The sequence below is a fragment of the Ovis aries genome, chromosome 2 (assembly GCF_016772045.2).
Source record: "Ovis aries strain OAR_USU_Benz2616 breed Rambouillet chromosome 2, ARS-UI_Ramb_v3.0, whole genome shotgun sequence".
Lineage (NCBI taxonomy): Eukaryota > Metazoa > Chordata > Mammalia > Artiodactyla > Bovidae > Ovis > Ovis aries.
In genome coordinates this window covers 238,115,090-238,140,972 of record NC_056055.1, presented here as the reverse complement: position 1 = coordinate 238,140,972, position 25,883 = coordinate 238,115,090, and the positions used below count along the sequence as shown (strand labels likewise).

The 25,883-nt window shown below is 42.3% G+C and overlaps 1 protein-coding gene across 5 annotated transcripts; it reads right to left on the bottom strand.

Moving 5' to 3' along the window:
* Positions 1 to 239: 239 nt before the first annotated feature.
* Positions 240 to 25,883, bottom strand: SRSF4 (serine and arginine rich splicing factor 4). Of its 5 annotated transcripts, XM_042244450.2 has the most exons (9): positions 25,641 to 25,824; positions 16,346 to 16,461; positions 15,061 to 15,244; positions 14,237 to 14,401; positions 9,627 to 9,769; positions 8,623 to 8,735; positions 5,655 to 5,869; positions 2,020 to 2,109; positions 240 to 1,760 (listed from the first exon to the last, which is right to left on the bottom strand). In XM_042244450.2, the coding sequence occupies exons 4-9, from the start codon at positions 14,299 to 14,301 to the stop codon at positions 947 to 949; spliced, it is 1,440 nt and encodes a 479-aa protein (XP_042100384.1). In that variant the 5' UTR covers positions 14,302 to 14,401; positions 15,061 to 15,244; positions 16,346 to 16,461; positions 25,641 to 25,824; the 3' UTR covers positions 240 to 946. The 5 variants fall into 5 exon arrangements, with proteins under 5 accessions (XP_042100384.1, XP_027821201.1, XP_042100385.1 ...); XM_027965400.3 differs by lacking the exon at positions 16,346 to 16,461; XM_042244451.2 differs by lacking the exons at positions 14,237 to 14,401; positions 16,346 to 16,461 and adding an exon at positions 9,154 to 9,302.

The following is a 25,883-nucleotide window of genomic DNA, read 5'->3' as shown; positions in this document are numbered from 1 at the left end:
TCTCTGTTCAGAGCTCATCCAGTGATGCTGAGTTGCCAAACTGATTCTCTTCTCATCAGCTTGGCTCTAAGTGTCTTGAGAGGAAGGAATTATAACTTTCCAGGAAACGTGACCATATTCTGTTGGGTGAGACAAATTTTTCAGGCAAAGTGTTGGCTTCCTACCCATGGGTGATCTCAAGGAACAAACAGCAATTATACCATGAACTTTTTATGCTAAGAAAAAGATATCAAGAAAGATCAGGAAACAAAACTTTAATTCAAGCAACATGAAATTTTGTCAAGCAAAAATAGTCTTTATTCAAATTTAATGGAAACAGGGGTCACTATACTTTGCAAGACGGGGAAAAATAAAATTAAAAAAAATTCTTTTCTTTTCTTTTTTTAATATAAAACAATATAATCACAATACCAGAATATGGAACTCTACAGTTTATTTCCTATGGGTTACTGCAGGTATCAGTTCTCCTTGGCTGTGCTTGCTATTCACAACTTTGTTAAGTCCAAAAATATGAAACCAAAGTGGTAGGAAACTTAAGACTTAGCACTTTCACTAAATGGCATACATCAAAGGGCATCAATCCAAGGGCAAAATGGTTGAACTCACCATACCTACCTATGACATCATTCCAGCCTTAAAGCCATCCAGGTTCTGGGCTCCCTGTAGGAAAGGCCAGGCCTGAAAGCCAAGGCATTTTGGATATTCTACCGTGGGCCATGAGTATAAGGGGTTTTCAAAGAGAAGATTGTTTTCAGTCGAGCAGGAAGGCCTGGGCCCAGGAGGCTTTATGGAGAGGAAGCACTTAGATTTAACAGTTGTAGACACACCATTAGGGGAAGTAAAAATGTACAGTAGTGACATGTGTTCTACTCCAATCACTTGTGCTACGGCTACCAAACATGTACAAAAAGACAGCTCGGGGAGTTCCAGCTGCGGCCGCGGCCAGTTAGGACCTCGAGTGAGACCTGGATCTAGATCGGGAGGGCGATCTGGACCCAGACCTGGACCGAGACTTGGACCGAGACCGGGTTTTTGAGGCGGACTTTGATCTGGAGCGTGATTCTGATGGAAGGTTTGGTTTTGATTTAGAATTGGACCTCGACCTGGACCGGGTCTCCTGATTGGCGCCGGCATCCTCACCCTCCCCTCGGCCTTCCCTCTGGCCGGACTCAGACTTGGCACGCTCCCTCTCCTTGGAGCCCGAGCGGGAGCGTGACCTGGACTGCGAGCGGTCTGCGTCTTCCTTCTTCTTCTTCTTGCTGCTGCCGCTCCCGCCGCCGCTGCCCGACTTGCTGTCTCGCTTGCCACCCCGTTTCCGGCTCCTCTCACTCTTGCTGCGGCTGCGGCTCCGGCTGCGGCTCTCCTCCCGGCTCCTCTTCCTCCCCTTCCTCTTGTCCTTGCTTTTGCTGCGGCTGCGGCTGCGGCTGCCCCCTTGGCTGCGGCTGCGGCTCTTGCGCAGGCTCTTCTCCTTGCTTCGGCTCCTGCTTGCGCTGCCCCGTGCCTCCTCCGCACCCCTCTCCTGACTGCGGCTGCGGCTCTTGCTCTTGTGCCGGCTGGGGCTGCGGCTCTTGGACTTGCCGGTGCGGTCGCTGTTCTGCACCTTCTCCTCCGCCGGGTCTTTGCTCTTGCTGCGGCGCTTGTCGGCGCTGCGGCTGCGGCTGCGGCTCTTGTCCTTGCTGGGGCTGCGGCTCTTTTCCTTCTTGCTGCGGCTGCGGCTCTGGCTGCGGCTGCGGCTCTTGCTCCGGGAACGGGAGCCTGACCTGGTGAGATAGCGGGACAGGGTCGCTGCGTGGGACTTCAAACCTCAGGCCCCGTCAGGGGAGATGGACTACAGCTACCCGTGGAGCTCTGCCCCACAAGAGAAGGCCCGGCTCGTTCTGGCCCAGGACTGCGTTCCGAACCCCCACGACTGCAGTCCTAGAGCTAAGAAAACTGGGGTGAGGGAAGGCTGGGAGCACAGTGGCCATCAGAGTGGGACTAGGTGCAGGTGGGCCCTGCACGAATCCCAGGGACGCCTACCTGGACCTGGATCTGCTCTTAGAATGACTGCTTTTGCTGCTGCCGCTCCGGCTTCTGCTCTTACGAGAGTGTCTGCTTCGAGAGCGAGACCTAGGGGAGCAAATACGTATTTTTAATACTTGCTGACAAAACACTGAGTGAAAAGTCAATTAAGACATCTTTTCAATCAAACATGCATGACCCTGGCAGTTCCCAGACACGAAGTTGAAAGCGAACTCTCTCCCACGCTCTGGGCCCAAAGATAGTCACCTGCAAACACTCCTCCAAAACCGAACGCCCGTCTCCCCCACACCTGCTGTTTTGCCGGGTTTCTTCCTTATTCCCACCGATGCCACCATGCTTCACCAGCTCCTGGCGCCAGAAACCACAGCCATCCTGAACCTGCCTCCCTCCCTCACCCTCTTCTGCACTGGCGACTCTCCTCTTAATCTTCTCCACTTAACTACGTCGGCCGCCCCCCGCAAGCCACCACCACTCTCCTGCTACCACAAAGACCCCTAACTGGCCTTCCTGCATACACTTCTGCCTTTCACCTAGTCATGCAATTCACTGAGATCTACAGTTGACTCTTGGAAGAACGTGAGTTTGAACTGCATGGGTCCAGTTACACATGGGGTTTTCTTCAATAAGCATGGTCTGCAATACTACACAGTCTGCAGCTGGTTGAATCCATGGGTGTGGGAACTCTGTATATGAATGGCAGGCGCCCCGACCCCCACTTTGTTCAAGGGTCAACTGTACGCTTCAAGTTTAAAAAACCTTTAGTACCGAGACTGTAGACTATTGTTTCCTACCAAAAACAACCAGGGTTCCTTGGGGAAAATGACCAATTCTTTTGCAGGAAAAGCAAAGATGGGACTTATCACCATGACAGAGACTTTCAAAGATTTCTGGACACTATTATCTATGAAAGAACTGCTCAAAATACTTAATCTGTATCTCAACCACACCCCTCTAGACCTAACTTCCAGTTTATGGAAATTCAGGGAATAAAGTATAAGTTCAACAATATAAAGAGAAAACATAAATTCAGAATGTGGGGCAGTATTTAAAAAAAAAGAGACTAAGAAAAGTAAACGTTGTGGGGTGGGAGCGGGGAATGATACAGGCAGACTACTTCAGACTGAAGAGACCCAACAACTCCTTACAATACATGACTGGAAGGATCCTGGCCAGGAGAAAGCACAGCTCCAAGGCCATCAATGAACAACTGGGGAGACCTGAATATGACCTGGACATTAGATGACTTTATGGAATCACCATGAACGTTGTTAGGTAAAAAAAAAAATATGTGTGGTTAATCTCATTCTTGGAGACATATTATTAAGTAGTTAGGGGTGAAGTGTCAATTTCTACAACTTCTCTTTAAATGCTACAGCAAAATAAATGCATAGGGTGTGTCTATAAACAGAGAGAAGGGCAAACTTTCAGTTCTGTTGAAGCTACAGGGAGGGCATGAATGCTCATGAACTATTCTGTCAACATTTAATGTTTAAAAATGCTGTAATGAAAAATTTGGGTAAATATTTAGTAAAGCACATTCACACAGAAATCAAACAAAACCCAAAGACACAGAAGCCAGCTTGAAGGGCTTCCAATGATCAAAGACAGAATAGTTCGAGTCAATGAAAAACTGACTGCAATGCATCAAACACTAAATATACCAAGATCCAACAATTTACTCAAAATGATGCCAAACAAACAACCTCATCACCACTTTTGGGTGTTGCTGGGCACATTCAATATTCTGGAAACTGGTAAATAAAGATATCAACTTTGATTTTCCTTTTCTTATACAAATATTTTGTTAGGGTGGTAGCAAAAGGGTATAAGAGGGAAATCATCCCTCACAGAACTAAGGTCTTTAAATGCACAAAGAATGAGAAAATTAGACAGTCATCATGCTACAGCTGCTACTGAATGGTCTGAGGCGATGACTATGAGCAGACACTGACACTGTGGGGTGGACTGTTGCTGCAGAACTGTATAATGGGCGACTCACGCCGATAAATGTTATCACCATTCAAAGTGAGATATCCAGACCCCACCCAAGGGATGCAACAGAAGTACAAAGCACCCACTAAAATCCTGGCCTTACTCTAAGTGACCTCAAGATCTAACTACAGCATTATGGGAAACACAGGGGATAAGATAGAGGGATATGTCTACACCACCAGAAAAATACAATCTGCAAACTTTCAACTGTGGAAAATCTTCAAAATGGAACACTATTTCTTTCACAACTAAATGCATGGAGAATGAAGAGGGTGAAGGAGATAGCTGTGATTTAAAGAACTGAGACACTTGTTATTTGATTGCAGTGTGTAGACCTACTGGGATTCTAATATGAACCAACTACAAATATACACATGTATTTGAGGCAACTGGGGAAAGCTGAACGCAGATGTGTTGTTGTGATGTGGCTTCATTATTTTATGTACAAGGCTAGATACCCACTGAAGTATTTATAGACGGAATGACAGGATGCCTAAACTTGGCCTTCAAACAGTGTAGCAGGAGCGGGTGATGAAGCAAGACTGGCAAAATAAAAAGTACTGAAGCTGGATGGGCAATAAGTTTAAGGGGCTGAGGTTCATATTTTCTCTAATGTTTTATATATTTAATATTTTCCATAATAAAAAGTTAAAAAACAAAATACCAAAACCTGGAAAGCTTAGAGTAATGCCTTCCCACTGCTCTTAACCCTTAATCTGGCCTGTGGCTCAGCAGGAACTGGCTCTTTGCTGTCTCATCACAAGCTGCTCTCCTCTGCTTTGTTCATTCCCCCAACAGGGCCTTCAAAACACACTGTCATCGCTGCCTAAAAGGCATTATCCCCTCTCTTTGCCCATCATGTCCAACACAGCCTTTAGGGCTCAGTTTCTATGACATGTTCTCAGGGAAGTCTCTGCCAGTTCTTCAGAGTGGGGCTGTATACTTTTCCTTTAACATCCTGAGCACGATGGTAATTATTTGCTCAATGCCAGTCATCTCCACTAGACTGAGATTCATGAGAGCGTGGACCTTCTCTGTTTTATTTACAAGTGTCTGGTCCACCTGCAGAGCAGCTGTTGAATAAGACCAAGTCTCCGTTCCTGAGTAGCTGGAGTATCTGGGAGAGTAGCCAATGGGCCAGCGGTCATGTTGCCCCAGTAATGGTATAATCTAAGGGACTCTGGAATAAACGTGAAAGGAGGTCACTGATACCTGCCTCAGAGAAAGGACTTTACTTCTATTTGTACTCATGACAAAAGTGTTCAAGAGTTTTACAAATAAATGTTCAGGTCAAAGTTCTGAGTTACTGAAGCAGATAGAACCACAGTACTGAAGACTTCCACAGGACAATGAAGATGGATTATCTATGTGCTCTTTGGGGCTTCCCAGATGGGTCAATGGTAAAGAATCCACTAGCAATGCAGGAGATTCAAGTTTGACCCCTGGGTTGGGAGGATCCCTTGGAGAAGGAAGTGGCAACCCACTCCCATATTCTTGCCTGGGAAATCCCATGGACAGAGGAGCCTGGTGGGCTACAGTCCATGGGGTCACAAAGAGTGGGACACGACTTAGCGACTAAACAACACATGTTCATTAATGAATTTATAGCAAGCTCTAACACTTGAAGACATCAACAGTACCTTGAGTGACTGCGGCTCCTGGAGTAGGACCTGCGTCTTCTGGAGCCAGGCTTGTCTTCAACTAATCTGATTTTTCTGCCATTGACTTCCGTTCCATCTAACTTTTCCAAAGCTCTTTTCATATCAGAGTAAGACACAAATTCAATCACCCCTTCATTTTTCCGTCCCTTGTGGGCATCTGCATAAGTCACTTCTCCTGCCTGACGCATATAATCCTAAGAAAAAAAAAATCCCGGAATAGGTTAAGACACATTTTATGAAAATACCTAACACAATCATCAACATGAAAGTCTTCCCTTGCCTTTAAGAAGAAATGCCAGGTTTCTCAGAATGAAGTTGACCTCAAGTATTTCCAGCTACACACCAACTATTTACTGAGGTTCTTTAAAGCATCAGACATTAGGTGGGTAGTAGAGATGATAAATATTTAACTGTTCCTTTAAACTGTTTTGTTTGAATATAAATTTTACAATTGAAAATAAAATTTTTTAGTTAACCATCATTTCCCAATTTTTTTAGTGGTAGGTTCTCTGATTATAGAAGCTTTAGAAACTCAAGTTACTACATTTAAGTCAAGTCTTTTACATTTCATTATAAGTTCTTATTGAAAACATGTATAGTTGTTGATAAATATCTAAGGTAAAATGTAAACAAAATCATAATGGATTAATAAAGACAAGAAGACTACATAACAGTGTTGTCCAGCCCTGGCTTCTGCAATGACTACTGTAAGGCTCTTTGCTCATTCTCTCTGAGGACTTACTATAATGCAATTGGTTGGCTGGAGAGAATACAACCAACATGCCAGATGAACACAGGAGATGTGATTAGTGTTTAAATTTAAAACTTAGGGTCTTGTGGCCAATTTCCCCATGTTTGTTCATATATAATATATACCCCAAAATAAGTATCTGTGGAATGAATACATAAATATCCCATAGCAATTCGTTTTTGTTACTGATTTCCTCTCCATATTTTACGAAGTTACCAACACTGAATATATGCTGTTTGATACTACTCCTTTGCTCAGTGTCATAAAACATTTACATGTCTTAACATAACCTACATTCTTCATAATTAGTGTGTCCAATACTTCCTAACTGTTGGGACTTCTAGGTTTTACATATAGTCTTTTGCTACTATTCATAATCTAGCAATGAACATCTTCATACAAAAATTTCTTTAACTGAATTATTTGCAGGAGTGGTGATTCTGGGCAAAAGGCACAAGGCCCATATATCAGTGATTTATCATCCAAACTAGCATACATCTTAAAGAGTAAGGAAAATGTTATTACATTATGCCACACCTGGGACTATGCTGGGCAAGTTGAGATATTGCCATACGTCCAAACTGTTAATAACAGCTTCTAACATATTGACTGTTGTTTGATAAGTAGGATTTAATTAATGCAGTCCTATACACAGTCACATGAGGTAGATACAATCATTACTCTCATTTTACAGGAAAATGAAATACAAGAGATATTAAGCAAACTGTTCAAGATCATTCAGGTACTAATATTAAGCGAAGGAGCTGGGATCTGAACATAACATCCAGACTTCAGAATGTAAATTCTTAGTACCACCCACACTGTGGGTGAGACAACCAATTTTCTGTAGTTCATCTCAACATCACCAGTGGGTAGCACGCATTTACACATTTTAAAAACCGACAGTATTCCTTTCGCTTATTTTATTTTGCATTTTCTTGCTTAATAGCTAGCATTTATTGTGCCTGGAACCATTCCAATTTTTCATATAAAAATGCATTAGTATTTCTGTCAACAGACGTGAGTATTAATCCTATTTTATAGGTCAGGAGTATGAGGCACAAGAGGAAAGTAAGTTACTCAAGTAAAATAACCAGTAAGTGGCAGAGCTGGGAATCCACCCAGGCAGGTGGGCTCCTAAGTCCTGCTCTGAAGGCTCCCTTGACTTCCTAGGAAATCAACTCAACTGCTTTCCTCTCCTGAGTTAAATTGCCAAGCGCATGGAAGCATAATACCAACTGAGGATGTTGGCTAGGCTCCATTTTAACCCCAAATTTGAAAGTCTTTCTAGTTTTAATTCATAATGTTCAATTCTTAATTCTCAGAATACTGGAGTCATTTCTTCGGGGAACACAGTCTTGCTGGCAGACACTCAGTAAGGGCCTGCTGTAATACTGACACCAACAGTGTGCTAGAAAAAAATACCAGCATATGTTTTAATCCCAGCTCTTCTGCTACGACCAACTGTGAACTAACATTTCCTGTATTTCATCTTTGTTAGCTAAAGACTGTTGAGAGCAGTTAACATTTTGCTAGAGATGACTTGTTTAATAAGAAGTGAGACAGGAAACTCCAATCCTCCTTTACATTTGCCCTCCTAAGACCATTCAGGTTAAGACACTACTCAATAAGGTTTTTTCCCTTTTGAGATTAAAACTTGTTCAGGATAGGGAATTCCCCGGCTGTCCAGTGCTTTCACTGCTGTGGGCCTAGGTTCGATCCTCAGCAGGAATAGGGGAACTAAGATCCCACAAGCCCCGTGGCCAAAAACAATTAACAGTAGTAAACAAATTCGATGAAAAACAAACAAATCTTAGAAAAGAACATGGGTCAGATAGTTATTTTCACCAGTGAGGCTCTATGTTGGAAGCTGACACAAACTTGCATATTACAACTACTACTGCAGGAAACACGGTTAGTTGTAATTTTTTCTTTCATTACGGCAAAACTACACTGTAATCTCTCTAACATTCTCCACAGAGCAAGCTTCATTAACATAGGTTGTCCCCGGCATGCTGGTCCTGTAACATACAGGATAGTGAGATTCTGATTGTGTTCCTGTGGAAACTTTAATCGGAAAATTTTCAGATACTTTGGGAAAGCTTTCTCGGTGTGCCTGGGCCTGTATAAAATGACCTCTTTCCCAACCTTAACTCCTGCCCAACTGTATCCCCAGAAGGTTAACAGGGCCCAAACCTTTAGGTCTTGCCAGCTGCACCGACTTGACAAATTCTCCACAATAAGTCTGTATTCTGTGCGTGTAGGAGGGCCGTATTTATCTCGGCCACTTCTTCTATAACCATATCCACCTTTGGAAGGTTCAAATAGATGAGATTACTTCAGTGGAGGAAAAAGAAAAAACAACACAGCACACATTCCCCTTATTAAATATACCATCTACCCCCACCCCAAAGAATATATATATATTTTAACTCCATCCCCACCCTTAATTCTAATCTAGATTAAAATAAGCAATCAGCTAACACAAAAATTTAATTTAATTTACAAAGTTGTAAGTATATATATTCATTAATACTTATATTTAAAATTAACATGCATAAATTACAAATTATTAACAATTTAGAAATAAGTAACCAAATTACTAAATCGGTTACTGGTGTTACTCACAGTGATTAAAGTTTTGTGAATATTTTATATGGAAAAAAAAAGTTTTCAGGCACCTATTTCAGTTTAATCTCATCTGTGTCTAACCCTTGGGATCCTCACCACCCAGGTCTAATGGGGAAAGGTTGCGGTCGTCACATGGCTTCCTGTTTTTGGTCAGCCAAGGGCCACAATGGTTCAAAGAGCCACGCATGGAAAGGTAACCCAAGGTCAGCAAATGGAACAGGCAGTCATCTTAGCCTCAAAGGATTCTTTTAATTAAAACATTGAGGTCTTTGTTAAATCTATGTTAAACAATTGCATTACAGAGAAAAAAAACAACAACACAAACACACATCATTAAACATATTTATAAAGTATTAAAACAAGAAATTTATGTCATTAATTTAATTAAAATTAAACATTATTAAAGATGTTTATTTACAATTTTACATTTAAAAAGATACATAATTTATAAATCAAATGGCTTAAATAATCAATACATTTTAACGTAACATTAATCAGTTAATTAATTTAAAAATTAACATTTAATAACAGAGGCATGTCACCGATACAAATGCCCTTTAAATGCTTACTGCGTCCAGAACCGTAACTGCCATCTCGCCGTGGGCCGCGGGCATGCTCAACAATTACTCGCTCACCACAAAGGTCTTTGCCATTCAGCTCATAAACAGCATCATCTGCATCTCGCAGATCATCAAACTCCACAAACCCATATCTAGAAAAGAGCAAACACAATCCGGGCTGGTACCATTCTGACACCAGTTTCACTAACATTAAAGAGAAAGCATTGAGGTTCATGCTCAGCAAAGGTTAGGCAGGTTTGGCAAACTACGGCTCAGCTTTCTCTTCCCTTTAGCTGAAACCATTCAGTTTTGTGTCCATGGGCACGCAAAAGGGCAGGGAGACTTCTCAAGGTTGACTCCTGTATTTCTAGTAGGAGGCTGGCTAAATATTCAGAGATCATTTCTTCTGTTCCCCAAGTAGCTGGTGGCAACTGCAAAGACCTCCACAGGGATGCTTGGTATAAGGTATTAAAATATGTAATCCTACAAGATTGAATATTTGCTCTTTCGACTCATGGTAAAAACTCATCTTTTTAGCTTTAGCCTCAAAGTAGTATCTTAGAGAGTAGTTAGATCTACATTCAGGCACTGTGTCTTAACTGTTAGGTCATGCTTGAAGTAATAAACCAAGTTTAAAAAAAAAAAAGTATCGTAGTTCTCAGTGAAAGAAAAAAGCTTTTAAAGTCCCCTTTTCTCTACCTAAACAAGTCACAGGTGAATTGACTATTCTAAAAACTACCAGTGAAATAAATCTGGAGCTATTCTCTTCTTCATGATATTCCAAATTCACTTCCATGAGCTTTATAGGTAGGCTAAAATTCTCTAAAATCTATATACAACTGTGCAAACTTCTTTTACATAGTACTGCTAGGAATTTCCCAGCAAACAAACAGGTTTGGTGGTTTAACACAGATCCAAAAGAAAACCACCCCCTATCCCAATCCTATTAATGCCTGTTGAAGGGAAAAACTTATAAAACCAAAATGCAAAATTTGTAAGATATTTATAAGCAAAATCAAACAAACGCTCTATAAACTATATTATCAATAAACTTAGTTTGGTCTGATGTGGCTGTGAAAGGTCTAGCTTTGTGAGAACTGCCTATACTGGAAAACCAAAACCATCTTAATCATACAGGTTACAATCAACACCTTTGAACTTTTAACAGAGCTATGCACACAGACACTGACTGGTGTTCCTCTGGGTTTAAACCTACGGAAACTAAAAACAAGTTATAAGACCTGCCGGAAGTTCATCCAGCCTGATCAAAATTATTCCACTTTCTTTAGCAGGTAATGCTGTACTCAGCAACATGTTAAGAGAACCAAAACTGAGGACGTCTTCCTTTACTAAAGAGTCTCTCAAGGTGACAATGTACAGCTAAAAACTTTGTTATGCTGAAATGTCTGTGAGTGGCATTCAAACCTCAAGAGTCACTGAAGCTCAATTCCATTAAAGAAAAGTAACATAGAAACACTCAGTGTTTAATGGGAAAGGTTCTGCAGGAACAGAATTCAAAAAACACCTGGCTCAGCTTATGGAGACTTTAAAGTGGGGTTCACCCTCCCATGAGCTGGAACTGCCTAGCAGCTTAGTAAGAATGGTTTTGACCATGACTGTCACAGTTGATACAGCAAGTAAAACCTCTCCAAATCAGTAACTTACTATGTTAAAAAGTGCTTTATGATCATAAAAAATCTCTAAAAGATAAAATACACTGCAGCTAGCTGTCTTTTCCCAAGTAGAGTGGGTCTTCAGGAAAGCTACACTATTGCTTTTAGAGACAAAATTAAAGAGCTAATTAAATTTTTTTTTCTACTTTGGTTTATTTCTAAATAGATAATAAAACACCTCCTTGCCCCCAGAAGTACATTGCTTAATTTAACTGTCAAGACTGGTCACAGGTCTGCTTTGCCAACTTGCCCAGATGCCAAGTACAGAGGGATGAGAGAAAACATCCAACACGGGCATGATGAAGTGGCCTCCCCCCTCTCACTGGCTCAGCACCATTCAATGCCCTTAATTCATTTGATGTGATGTCAGAAGGACTACGGCTGACTTGCGAGGATCATATAAAGACATCACAGAACACCTGTTTTCTTCACAACAATTAGGGTTTACAACCACTTGGGAGTCAGAGAATGCAAGACCCCAAGCCCTGCAAGTGACCTGAAATAGAAAGCCAGATGCGTGTTGACAAGCGAAGCTTAGGTCAGAACCCTGTGGCAGAGCATCCTCCCAGACTCCAGGATCACCCTGTGCACACTAAGAGCTCATCCTGCCCTCTGAGGGAAGATGACAATCTGCTAAGTGGAGGCACAGTTATCTAAAAAAAGATAACAACAACAACAATGCTCACAGTGATCAATCTTCCTCTGCAGCTGAGGCTGACGCAAGGCACATCTTCCCAGTAAAACTCTCCTGAGTTGCAGCGATCCATCTGTGTCATCAGAAGAAAATGACCCCTGCAGCTCTTCCCTAGTATTTACTACATTTCTAAGAAGTCCGAGCGAGCCGATTACTTAGTAGCCACATTTTGGGGCTATCTTAGCCACTTATTAAAACAGCTGACTTAAGATATAATTTATCCCACAGAAAAATCTTGGCTACCACTCTGTGAAAAGCCACAAAATCTATCTGTAACGTTTTAATGCCAAAGTCCAGTCCAATGATTAAATCAGGACCTGACCGTCACTCCTGTCACTGACTTGCTGGGTGGGCCTGGAAGACGAAGCAAAACATCCTCCTGCCCCATACACCATGCCTGGTATGATTCCTGTTCTCTAAGCAAAGATCAGATCAGTGTGTGGTTGCTTCCACCGTATCACTGTTCGTGTAGGTCCGTTTTACCGAAAGGATGACCTCACTAAGTGGAGTGAATGAGTTCCCCAAATCAGGCAGAAGACTAGATAGCAACAATAAAATGGTACTTAATATTAAGTAACCTCTATGTACTAAATGTTACTTATTTAATAAACACAGTACCCAAGAACCAGGTGCCGTTATGTGTTTTAAAGATGAAGAAACTGAGGCACACTACATTAAACAATTAAAACAGAAGATGTTCAGACTGTGGCCTGACTTCAGAACACCATTAAGACTGGAGCAGCAGGAACTGGCCTGGATTTTAGTTCGGGTTCCACTGCAAACCAATTCTGAAAACACATTAAAATCATTTTATTTCTCTGAATCCTAGGGAGCTATACTACGTACCTCTTAGGTTTCTCCTAACATCAAAAGTATGATAAAATTAGTCCTCCTCTGGCTTAATGATGGGACAAAATTTTAGTTTTATTTAAATAGTTTTGTCTCTGAATTAAATTTTTGTGCCTTTAAGAAAGTAAAGCTCTCCCTGGTAACATCAGAGAATCTTTCTAAATAGATCTTAAAATTCCTTTGTGCTTTGCAGCAAAAACAAAAACAAAACAAAAAAAACCCATGAAACTGATCTCCTCTCCCCTAAAGTACTCTCCTCTTGAATTCTTTGTCAAAGTAGGGATACAGAACACACACACGCACGCATGCACACTATGAGCTGGCATGCGTGTGCTCAGACATACTGCTGAAGTGACCTGTACACAAGCCTTATGGTCACAACCTAGCAGATAAATTTCTTAATTCTAGCTGAAGACATCCTTCCAAATGACCATCTTTCAGTAACTCTAGTATGAGAATGAAGATGAAGGAATTTGGGAGAATGAACCTATGACAGATTATAAAATCCCTCTAAGGCAGGGACTGATAAAAAACACAAACCAAAACCCCACCAGTATGCCTCCTCTGGCTTGACTCTCAGGTGTTACATCTGCCCTCTCTCTCTATGCCTGTGTAAAAAAATGAAAAGCCTGGCCTACCTATTAAATGCAAATCTTTCCAATTAAAAGAAAAATTCTTCAGTGTTCTTTTACAACTGCCTTTCCCCAAACTGTTTTCCTCTAGAATATGTTTAATCCTGACAAATTTAGTCAAAAAATGAGAGAAGAGGAATCCCTGCCATTTTCTGAGAAAAGTGGGCTCCATGATTCTTACTGAATAGTAGCAGGTGATCGGGACACTACAAAAGCCTCTGAGTTACATGGGCGGTTCTAAACCTCAATCCATTCTGACATCACTGCCAATGCTCGGGTCTTTCCCATTCAACAGCTAACAGACTGCTCAGACTGCCAGTCAGAACTCTGAAATGCTAGAGCTGGAAGGACATGCTTTTAAAACTGAAGTATTCCAAGACTTCAGTTTTCGAAAAGTTGCTCATTTTTTCACCTAAGAAAAATGACCACCCGAGGTGGGGATATTGCTGCATATCCCGATCCTAATAACATACACCAGTGGTCCCCAATACCACTCTGCATGTCGTACTGAAGAGGATGGGGAGTCTGCCTTACCCCTCTAGGGAGGGCTTAGGGCCACCTCTGTCTTCCAGACACCTTCCCTGAATGGGGATGACTGAGGGGGTGTGCACCACCAGCTGACTGACGGGGAGTGGGGCCAAGGGGCGAGGGGAAGCAAGCCTCCATGCGTGTGCCTGCCCTCACCCGCCAGCGCTGCTTACCGCGGGGCACGCCTTGGATGTTCGCTCTATAAGAAAAATTTGCCCCTTTCCACGGTGGATCTCTGCTCACCTTTGTCCTAAAACTGTGCCACATGCTTTTCTTTGTATGTGGACATGACAGTCCTCAGCCAACATCAGCAGGATGTGAGTTTTGTTTTCCCAATGTGGTGAGCCATTCCCACATTCACTGGCAAGAACCGAACCTCTCCATGGCTGGTCAGGATTAGGGATGTTGCTGTAGCCAAGGAAAAATTTTCATCTGTTGAAGTTAACCCATGGGGTGGCTTGAACCCTGAAACTAGGGTCAAAAGCAATGTACTTTAAGGGCACAGCCCTTAAATCTACCCTGAAAGAAATGGCATTCAGTGAACAGGAATCAAAACAGCTCTTTCAAAGCACTCAGTGTTGGTCCTATGCTCCAGTCAGTTTGTGTTATGAGGTGCAAAAGGGGCACACGGACAGGACTGTAATAAAAACCAGAAATTCTTGCTCTCTGCATAAAGTGCTGGGAAAACTGCAGACAGGCACTTCTGCAACCAACTCTCTAGTGCTCAGGTGAGGCCAACTCAGAAAGCTTGTGCCAATTGTGTTACTACCCCCAATACCAAAAGTCTGCAAAATTCCAGGGAAGCAGTGGTCAGGCCCTCAAAGTAAAATTGACCAATGTCCCATTCACTGCCCTGGGTCACGGATTATGGTTGCAATTTGGCGACCCCGGTAACTGGGGGTTGTATGTAACCCACCGCTAGGAGCTGCTACCACACAAAGTGGGTTCCTGAGATCCTTTCTATCCTGAGACAGGAAGGAGGCTGCTCTGGGCATTCCGGCCTCCCTCTCTTTAGCCTCCGAGGAGGGAGGGCCATCACGGCCACCCGTGGAAGGTGGATGACTTACCCGTGCTCACTGAGTGGCAGAGCTGGGGTGCGACTTCAGGGCTCACCAGTACCCAGTCTGGGGCTCTTTTCACGTCGGCACACTGGCAGTTCCCGCACACCAAGAGCTCTCTGCTTAGAGCTGGTGTGGATTCCTGGTCTGCAAACGCTGGCCACATCTCAGTCTGCACTTGATCTTTCCCCACCTTCAAAGAAGAAAACCTACCTCATGATTCCTCTCTTCTCGGTCCCCCGACCGTCAGATTCACTCCTAACCACCCTGTCATCGCCCCTGCCTGCCTCCCCCGGTGACCCCTCAGTGCACTGCCTCGCTCCACAGTGCGCTCCCTCTGCTGGGCTCTCAGGGTGCTCTCTTCCTCTCTGGCAGACAAGTAGGGTCTCACCTCACTTTGCTCTAGAATGTGGCTACTTTTACTTAGTCAACTTGTCTGTTTACATGTAGCAGGGAAAGCCAGCTGCTGTATCATTCTTTGGCTCAGAGGTCTATATTGACTCCTAAAATCTTTGTTGATCCATTCTCTAACTCTGGAATGCCTTGATTACACAAGGTGAATCAGAGCCACCGGCTTCTGTAGACGTGAGAATTCTCTTCCGCGAGTCCCAAAAACTCGCATCAGCACTTCTATTCAATTTTTTGTTTTACATGATAATGTTTTGACCTTTAAAGCCTTGTTCTTTTTTTTCCTTTTCCACCAGATTTAACAGAATATAATGGAATTAAGTTTTAATCAAGGCAGAATTGACTAGGTCTCACATATTTCTTTCAGTATTAAAATATAATTGAGTAGAAAAATGTCAAGCCTTGTTCTTTTTCCTTTGCGCTTATCTTCTCATTTGATTATGAGCTCTTTAACAAACGCTAGTATCTAAATAGTGCCTGGCACAAGTAAATACTTCATCTATAATATTTCATTCATTCTTCATATGATATGTGAAGAATGCACTACTGTTACTCCCATTTTGCAATGAGAAAATGAAGCTGGGAGAGGTTAGGCAATTTGCACAGAGTCAAGGAGTTCCTAGGCAGCACAGCTGGACTAGAACCCAGGTCCATCTGACTCCAAAACCCAAGCTCTTAACCACAAGGTCACACTGCCTTTGTAAAGGCAGGTGTTTCTTCTCTCCCACAGTCCTGAGTATAATTCTTCCAAATTCAACAAATGCTGCTGCTTAGCTTGATAATCTAATCTCAGATAAGCCAGGCTGTATTAACCTTTTTTTTTTTGATACAGTCAGGTAAATTCTCCAGAGCAAAAAAGAAACTGATGTTAGGGAAGGTGAAGAACCTCTAAGCTCGGGGTATGTGACAACCAGGTTACTTTCACTCCTCTTTTGGTTCCCATTAGCCAGTGTCAGCCATCTGGTCCTTCCGAAAACATGTGTGGGTTCAGAACATAACAGACTAGAAGAATAGAGGAAAAATAAGATTATTCTGTGCAGTCCCCATTCTGGAGGCCCCATATTAACCCCTGGAATCGGTCTTTGGTTTTAAGGCTCAGCAAAAACTAGACCAGCATAGAGATGATGGAAAGTTGGGCCTAGAGGTGGTAAATGTGAATGGACATTGACAGTATTATGTACTTAAGGATGCATTTAATTAGTTTTGTAAGGAATGGTGACTGGGACCAAAAAATATAAGCATGAATGGTGTGGGAAAAAAACAGACCAGAAATCAAAGAATATGATAAGGTTTACAGACTTTCAATTAAACAATGACTATAGCAGCAAACTAGAAAAATACTTTGCAGATGACAGGCATCTATAATTTAACTCCAAACCACTGTTTTTTTTTTTTTTTCCAAACCACTATTAACATGACTATTCTAGCCCACCTCTTTCCCTTTTCATATAATAATATATTATTATCCCCTATAATAATGTTTACAACTCCGAGCTTTTCTGATAATTTCACAGATGAAGAAATGAAGACTTAGAACAGTTAAATAAAGGCTACCCAATATCTGGGGTCCTTTAGACCTAGGTCCTCACCTAAAATCAACACTCCATCACCATGCTCTACTGTCTCCATGCCAGTGCAAAGAAGTGCTCCATAGAGCAAACATTTTGAGAAATATAAGCTCTAGCACAGAAAACCAGCTACATCAAATTATGTGCTGTGGAAGACTAATGCCCACATGAATATTAACATCTTATGAGAAATATTAAATGACAAGGCATATCATTTCTGCATCTGATGTGCACTAATACTGGTAAGTTGTGAACATTCTCTAAGCTACTAGTGGAACCAAACCTATATGTCAATTATCAAAATTTCAACACCAGTCAAGGAATATACAGAAAGATGATATAGTCATTAAGAAGACACCAGCCCTTCTCTGAGGGAATATTCACATACTGGAGTGAGGAAAAGAGAACACAAATATTCATTATTCTAAAAACTAAGTGATAATACAAAATTCCTTCAGAAAGCAGGAGGAAGAGGGGAATCTATAACCAAATTCACATCTAGTTTTACTGCGCAACCGGTCTATGAGCTTATTTACCATTTTTTTCAACTATCCAAACTATTTCAAGAATGAACCAAGAAAATTCACTTTCACTATGCAGTTACCATATTCCTACCCTATAAAATGGGACTACCCCTAGAAAGCAACATACTTGTAAATAGTTTGTGGATGAATCTATCACAACCATAACCCCTCTGTCATAATGAAATCTATCACTGTGACCTTTAAAGTCAACAGGGCTGCTTTCCTTAAAGGAGGGAGGGTAAACACAATCACACCTGCATCCATTTCAATTTCCTGACACTTACCAACATTAGGGGTAAATGCAATTAAGAAGTCTCAAAAGAGGTCAACTATTCTCTGATGGGGCTTCCCTGACAGCTCAGTTGGTAAAGAATCCACCCGCGATACAGGAGACGCCAGTTCGATTCCTGGGTCGGGAAGATCCACTGGGGAAGGGACAGGCTACCCGCTCCAGTGTTCTTATCCCTCCCTTGTGGCTCAGCTGGTAAAGAATCCGCCTGCAATGCGGGAGACCTGGGTTCGATCCCTGGGTTGGGAAGATCCCCTGAGAAGGGACAGGCTACCACTCCAGTATTCTAGCCTGGAGAATTCCACGGACTGTATAGTTCATGGGGTCACAGAAAGTCGGACACGACTTGAGAGACTAACTTTATTCTCTGATGACACACTTGAAGTTCATGAAGACTCGTTCACAAATTAAAAACAGTTTAAAAGAACTCAAAGAGATGAAAGTCGTACTGCTGATTTAGAATAAACTCTTGGAATGGAAGATAGAATCACTGTTACTTGCAGTTAATGAAACAAAGGTGTACACTCAGCAGACAACACTATCTGGATCCACAGCAAAGCTACAAACAAAACCAGTTTGTACTTACCTCTAAACGACACTACAAGCAGGGTAACAGACGTTAAAGCCTCTGAGAGGTTATGCCTCTTGGGACCATCTTGGCTCTTTCCACGTCCCTCATAACCGCCTCACAGTCTCTGTTTTGGGTTAAAGATGCCACTCCCCATGCTACCCTGGAGATGCCTTTCCCATGAAAATTATTTAATTCACTTAATATTTTAATGCATGTTTCACATTCCTTAAACATTAATGGATCAATAGCTTCATTTCATCCACATGAAGTAACTTTTCTCAAAGTCAGTTCATCTGGTCCGTGGTTCCTGAACCCCTTGCTTGAGCCTCCTGCTCACCTCTTTCCCTCCAGTCCTCCCACCCACCCTGGGTCTTGGAGACCGGTGTTCATGAAGGCCTGCCTCTGTCATCCAGGAACAAGACATGGCTGGGGACCCTGGCGGAGGGTCCTGAGTGCTTCTTCAGGAATCCAGAGGTGCCGTTCCAGGACCTCTAGACTTTCATCTCCACATACAGCAAAAGTCATGCAGGGCATTTCCTCAAAACACAGGCGTGCAAATCCAGGGCACAAACCACCCCTCACCTCCAGGATACTCCAAGACCAGCCCTAGCAATGGCAACACAACAACACCTTTCACCTGCACAAAATCCTACCCTGGTTCTCAGCCACCACCGAGCTGACACCAGCCTTTAGCTCTCCACACAGTAGCCTGAGGAGAGTCAGCAGCAGTCTCTGCCCAGGGCCAATGCCATTACAACAAAACAGACCCCCATCTCACTTTGGGCAGTAACTTGTCGGTCTGCTGGAAGCTGGTGCAGGGAGACTAAGGACCTCTGGTGGTGGAACCCAAACTATCTTCTCACTCTGGAGGCAAGGCCCCAAAGGACAGGACTGAACCATCTGGAACAGTGTGAGAGCAGCTTTGACTTACACAGCCCATGTTGTATCTGGTATGTGCATAAAGAAGATCTTCAGCTTCCAGAGTTGTTAATAACTCATTTTGTGACCTTGGACCAGTTACTCTAAATTCCTGTGCCTCAGTTTCCCTGTCAGTACAAACTAGACATAACACTTGTTTATTTTAAAATCTCAGTGTTAACTTATAAATTCATAAATACTATCCCCAAGAGTATTCTCTCAGATGCTTTGAGCATCTTTCTTCTGAGGAACTCAAAATACAATCTTCTGTTTAGGCTACCTGGAAGAATACAAAAATCCCGGGAACCCAAACCACATTTTATCTAGTTTACATCCTGTGCCTACCTTTTAAGAAGGGAAGAACATTTCACGTGGCCCTTATATTCATTTGATACCTCAATCAGGAAAGGAGGAGCAAGCTATTAAAGTGAGAATAGAGATTTAAGATGACTTGGACAGATTACTATAGAAGATGTTTATTCTTTTCACAAACTGATTGGGAAAGCAGGAACAAGGAGTGGAAGTCTCAAGCCAGGGCAGTTTAAGGTGGTAGGTAACATTTGGTCAAATCACAGCATGGTATGATTTCTTGGCACTGACTTTTTAAAAAGACAGAAATTTAAAAATTGCCCACGGCTTAAGGGGAAAAAAAAATATATATATATATATATACACACACACACACTTAATATATATATTTTTGGAGGTATGTTGACTTCAGTACAAAAACAACTTGGTCACATTTGTAACAGTTACATTACGAACAAAACAGTGACAGAATGCTACTTAATCCACAGTCCTGTTTTTTCATGATTTCTTATTCGTTTAAGAAAAGCTCTTGGTAAGACACTTGAAACCATTTCACCTGGTAAACTAACAAAGACTTTAAACAACACAGCTGCTCAGTGTTGATGAGCTGCCGTGATGGGTGTGCCCATGCACGGCTGATACAAGTGTAACTGGCATGGCTTTGCTTGACACTTATTTGGCTATACCCATGCAGAGCTTTCAAAGTGTTCACGCCTGCTGTGACATACATTTTACTTCATAGAACCTGTTCTAAGGAATGACTAAAAATAGAAACAAAGGTTTATACACATGACGTCCATCACAAGGCTACACAACAGCGAGAATTTAGAGGCAGCCAGGAAGAACGCTTGGGTCAAGCATGATTCAGCCACAGAATGGATTTTAGGTAGGATAAATGATGTTTATGTCATTTAGGATAAATGATGTTTATGTCAAAGACTTTAATGTAACAGAATAAAATATGTGAGAAGAATTAAGCATACAAAGAGGGACATAAAATTGCACACAAAACCTTGTCTATGTTGAAAGGGTTATTAATGATAACTTATACTTTATGCTTTTGGTATTGTCTAAATTATCTACAATGAACCTGTATTTATTTTCATATTTATTTCTGTATTTAGTCAACATTAAGTCAAAAAGTTACTTTTTAAAAAAAGTTCTTCAATCTGTTATGCTTGGTAAGCTAAATGGATAAGGCTTAAAGGCGGCAAGATAACTTCCTAACACATATATTTGGATATTCTAATTTAAAAAGTCATAATATTAAAACATTATGGTAAAAAAGCAAGTTCAGAAAAATAGGAACTCTTCAATACGGCAAGTGAAAATATAAATAAATTATATGAAGCCAAAAGGTAGCCAAAGTTCAAAACGTGTATAGTCAGTTCTTCACATCTGTGGCTGATTGAACTTGTGGGTGTGGGGAGTGGACTATGGGACCTGGGCATCCATAGACTTGGGTCTCTGCAACGGGTCCCAGAACCAATCCTGTGAGTATACTGAGGGACAACGGTATACACTCTGTCTCCAAAGTCCATTTTCAGGAATCTGCCCTAAGATTTACATAAAGGATATCTGCCATATTTATATGGAAGATATTTATATATGTACAAAACAGTGGAAGACCAAAGACAATCACCTTGTTGTACAACAGGGTTTTGCTTATGTACATTATATTAAACAGTATTCACATGCGGGAATACTACGTAGCACTTAAGAACTAGGTTGCAGGAGATCACTCAATGACAAAGAAGAGGATCAGACTGTTAGGTAGCAGCAGGTTGCAAAACAGAACCTAAGAGTATGAATCCAAGTTTGGGAAAAAGGGAGGTGAGGAGGCCGAAGGGCATGCAAGAAAAGGCAAAGGCTAAGTGCAGACAGTGTCATTTTTAATTTTTTGTCCTCTGTATTTTAAAAATTGTACAGTGTGAAAAATTTTTAACCAGAAATAAAACAGTTTTTTGAAATGTCATACAAATTAAGTATGGGCTTTTTTTCTGGGGATTGGGGTGGGGCATGCCTCACAGCTTGCAGGATCTTAGTTCCCTGACCAGGGACTGAACCCTCAGTGAAAGCGCTGAGTCCTAACCACTGGACTGCCAGGGAATTCCCAAGAATGGGCTTTTAATAATAAACTAATAGTTCAATTAGCCAGAAACCAATAACTTCAAATTCAATTATATTTTCCTTATTGCCTCTTTAAAAAACAAGATGAAAAACAAGCTCTCATTAAGGATTTAGTCAAAAGAGAACATCCCTGTGTAGGTTCTGGGGTTGGCAGAGATTCTATCCCAGTATCTCAGGCCTAACAATGTCCTACAGTGCTCAGGGACTAACAGAAAAATGATGCAGACTCACTGAAGCCTTAATACATTTAAAAAATTAACTACGGTATCTTCTACTTGAAGGAATTTTAAGCAAAGAGTGAAAACAAAAAACTTCTTGGTAATACTTAGATATCACAAAAATCCAATTACATCTCTGAAAATTCTGGCTGTTCACAGTTTTACTGTAACATGAAACACAGGTTTTGAAATTTATAGCGAAGTTTCCCTGGAGAGTTTTAATTCACACATTTAACCAACTGAAAAAACCACCCCCCCCCCCACCAACTCCTCAATGGTTTGGGGGTTTACCTGTCCAGCTACTAGGCAAATAAAATAATCCTAGTATATGATCTGTCTCATTCACTAACTAAAATATGGAAAAAATTAAAATATAAAGATCTATGAGCAAGACTACAATATTGTGTGGCAAAATAGTGTATTAAAAAAACCATCTACATTTTACATGAAAAAAGAAAAAAGTGACTAACAAGAAAGTTCACAGAATTCACAAATAATCAAAGACAGCAAAAATTACCACAGAGCCAGAAGGCTCTAACAGGTGCTAATATTGTTGCTTCCTTGACCCCTGGTCCCCCAGTGCTCCTGCTGGAGTCAGTGTGGCATAGACAGATGAAGGAGACCAGAGGGGATCTGGAGAGGCCTAAATGGTCGTGGGAGATTTACAGCACGTGTTCGTGGTCCCAAATTGAACCATCTTTCCAGGAGTTCTCTAAAACAAAGGCAATCTAGATTAGGGTTACCTGGTACAATAAAAGCAGGCAATGCACTCCTGTATACATCTCCCTTCTCCTGATCCCAAGAGGGTCCATAAAATGCTCTTCTGGATACTAAATCTCCTCTGGAGAGTTTATCTGCTTCCTCGTTTGGTCAAACCTTCTATGTATACCACTGCGTTATGCCTATTTAATTCTGAACTTTACCCACAGGCCTTCAGCTCAACTTATCTACTGTCTACCGATAAATCTCACTTCTACAAATTTCCAACTCTTCAGCAATCTTCAAAGCCCTAACCATCCAAAATTCTGCTTTTCAGTTTCAGAGATACTAATAATCACAACCCAGATGTGTTAAAAATGATTCTCAAGGAGCTCTATTATGCTTCCTAAGTTTTCAGGACTATAAATTTACATATGTTGCTAAATTATGCCATCCTTTTAAACTCCTCTGCACTACTGCCATCTAATCCAGCCAATTTGTGTTTGAAATACATCTATCTACTTTGTTCAGAAGTCATTTTCCCCTGCAATGATTCCTGAATGCTTCCAGGAGGTGCACCAGTTTGGTGTCTGTCACACCTGCCTTCAGATCCCTAGAATGACTTCCCATTCCTCATTCCTTTGACTTTCAACCGCAGATTTCATGCATACCATGGTTTAGCTGCACAACTGCAAAAATGAATAGTTCCCCTTAGAGACCCATGTATATATGGTCCTGGAAGTAGCAGTAGTTCTTCCTCTTATATCACCATTTCTCAGGTTGCTCAATTGTCCCCTCCAGAGCACGTGATTTTTAATGTTTAGTGTAAAACCTTATAGTTGTTTCTGATTTATGTTTTTAAACTTCTAGATCATTTGTGAGACTCATCCAAGCTAGGCTGTTTACTGTATTTCAAAATTCTTCCTCATTCAACCATCACCAGTTAGGACATACACTATTCCCAGACACTTCACTTCAAGACGCCGGCAATCCATACTTCAAAGCCTATTTCAAACAAACCACTCCAAGTTTCACTCTCTGAGTTTAAACAGAGAGCAAGCATTTCTTAATTCAAATGTAGGCACTTAATTTACTCAAGAGTGGAATTGTTTTTCTGCCTCCTCCCTTCATTTAGCACATCAACAGACATCTTGGTTGTTATCAACATATTTGCTTCATTAATTAGTTTCCATTATTTTCCCATTAGTATCAACATCATTTCTTGCTATCATTTGAGTAACCTTAGAGAACAGACCTAACCAAATAGGCTTTCATGTTACTAAACACTTAAAAAGCTGTCTCCTTATGATCATGGTCAGATCCCTTTGATTATAAACACCATTTACAGCTATAAGCCAAATGCTTTACAATTCTTATCTCTAATCTTCCTTTTCCTGGTGGATGAGGAAACTCAGAATCAGAGAAGTCACTTGTTCATAGAAAGTAAGTAGTGAAGATAGGGTTTGACCCAGGCCTGTCTGCTTTCAAAACCCATGCTTTCCCCAAAATTTAATTATTCTGTCAACTTGGTTGGGCTCCGAAGAAAACCGGGAGTTTGAACTTAATCATTCAGACACATATTTATCACAGTAACAACCCCCTGCCCAATTTAAGAGCTGAAAGCTCTAATGTACAAAATGAAGAATGTCCTAAGCCTTCTACTTTGAATGAAATTACCATTCATAATGAACACCTGATGGAGAACATTTCCCTTAATAAGAAGGTGATTCTTCCTAACAATCAATTTGAAATGACTTTTTAAACCCAGCCAACAGTTTGAGTACATTCTAGCTTCCGATTTTCTCCAATGTTCAATTATAACTTCATAAACCTCTCAAGTGTTAGCTGCTGGTATTACTTTGGGGAATAAACTCTAGTCATGTCAGACCTGTTGCAGAGCAGATCTTAAAAAGGGGGGAGGCAGCCAAGAATTCTTCTAACATCCAAGGTTTAGTACCCTAAAATATTTCCCCTACTCCTCTTTTTAATATCCGTGTCTTTTAAGTCCTACCTAACATTTCCTGGTTCTCAGTTTTCCCTGTTGAATATCTTCTCCAGTTCTGACTCATCTGTTATCCCTGAAACTTGTAGCTCCTGTGGGCCCTGCTCTACCAAGATAGATCAGAATACAAGTAACAGACCATAGCCGTATAGGAAGTCAGCAATTTTCTAACTGTAGGTCTCCGTCTACATCAACGAGTTGACAACACAAGGTGGCCACTATTCTCCAACAAATTCGACAACCTCAGAGCAATTTCCTGGCAAGCTGAGGAACGGAAACCCCAGCATGGAAACTGTACGCAGTCTTAAAAGATAGCTGGCTAAGACTTTTAATTTACCCTTGTAGAGGGAACGGTGAAGGCTTTCAGAACCGCAAGTCGATACTTTTGAAACCATCCCTAGACTATTCAAACCAGTCTCCCGCCCAAAAAAAGAATAGCACATGGCAAAGCTAAAAAAAAGAAGGCGGGGGGGCGGTCCCTTCAGAGCTCCCGTCCCTGGGAGAGATGCGCTGTGACCACCTGATCCAGTAAACTGGGTAAGAGGTGAAAAGGAAGCACGAAATTTGTTTCCAGCAGCCCTCAGAGCGGGAAAGGTTGGTCTCTGCTGGAGACGAACCAGGCCCCGGTCCCGGGCCCGAGAAGGAAAAACCCAGGCCGCCCTGGAGCTGTGTGCCCTCCCGCCCGCAGCCCCAATCCCACTCGGGTTTTCCTCCCCCGCGTCCCACTCAGCGGCTCACCATCGCTCCTATTATCCCTCCGCCACCCCCACCCGCGCAGGCGCAGTGGGAACTGGGGCCTACCCGCGCCCCCGAGGCGCCGCTACTATGGCGGAGCCGGAGATGGCCGGTAGCAGCTCCTAGTGGGGCAGGCGTCCCTCTCCCGTCCCCATGGCCTCCCGCCACCGCCGGGGGCCCCGTTCCCACATGGCAGGCCCCTCTTCAGTCCTCCTCACCCGTTCTTCAGATCCACCTCCAGGATCTTCCCATAGCCCTTAAAGAAGCGCTCAACATCGCGCTCCCGGGCCTGGTAGCTCAGGCGGCCGATGTACACCCGTGGCATCCCGGCAACGGCGGCGGCTACTTGGCCCGGCCCCAGCCCCCCTTAGGCGGCGGCCGGCGAAGCGAGAGCGCGGCGACGGCGGCGGCGGCGGCGGCGGCAACGGGCGGGCGGCGGGACGGACGTAGCCGAACCCGGT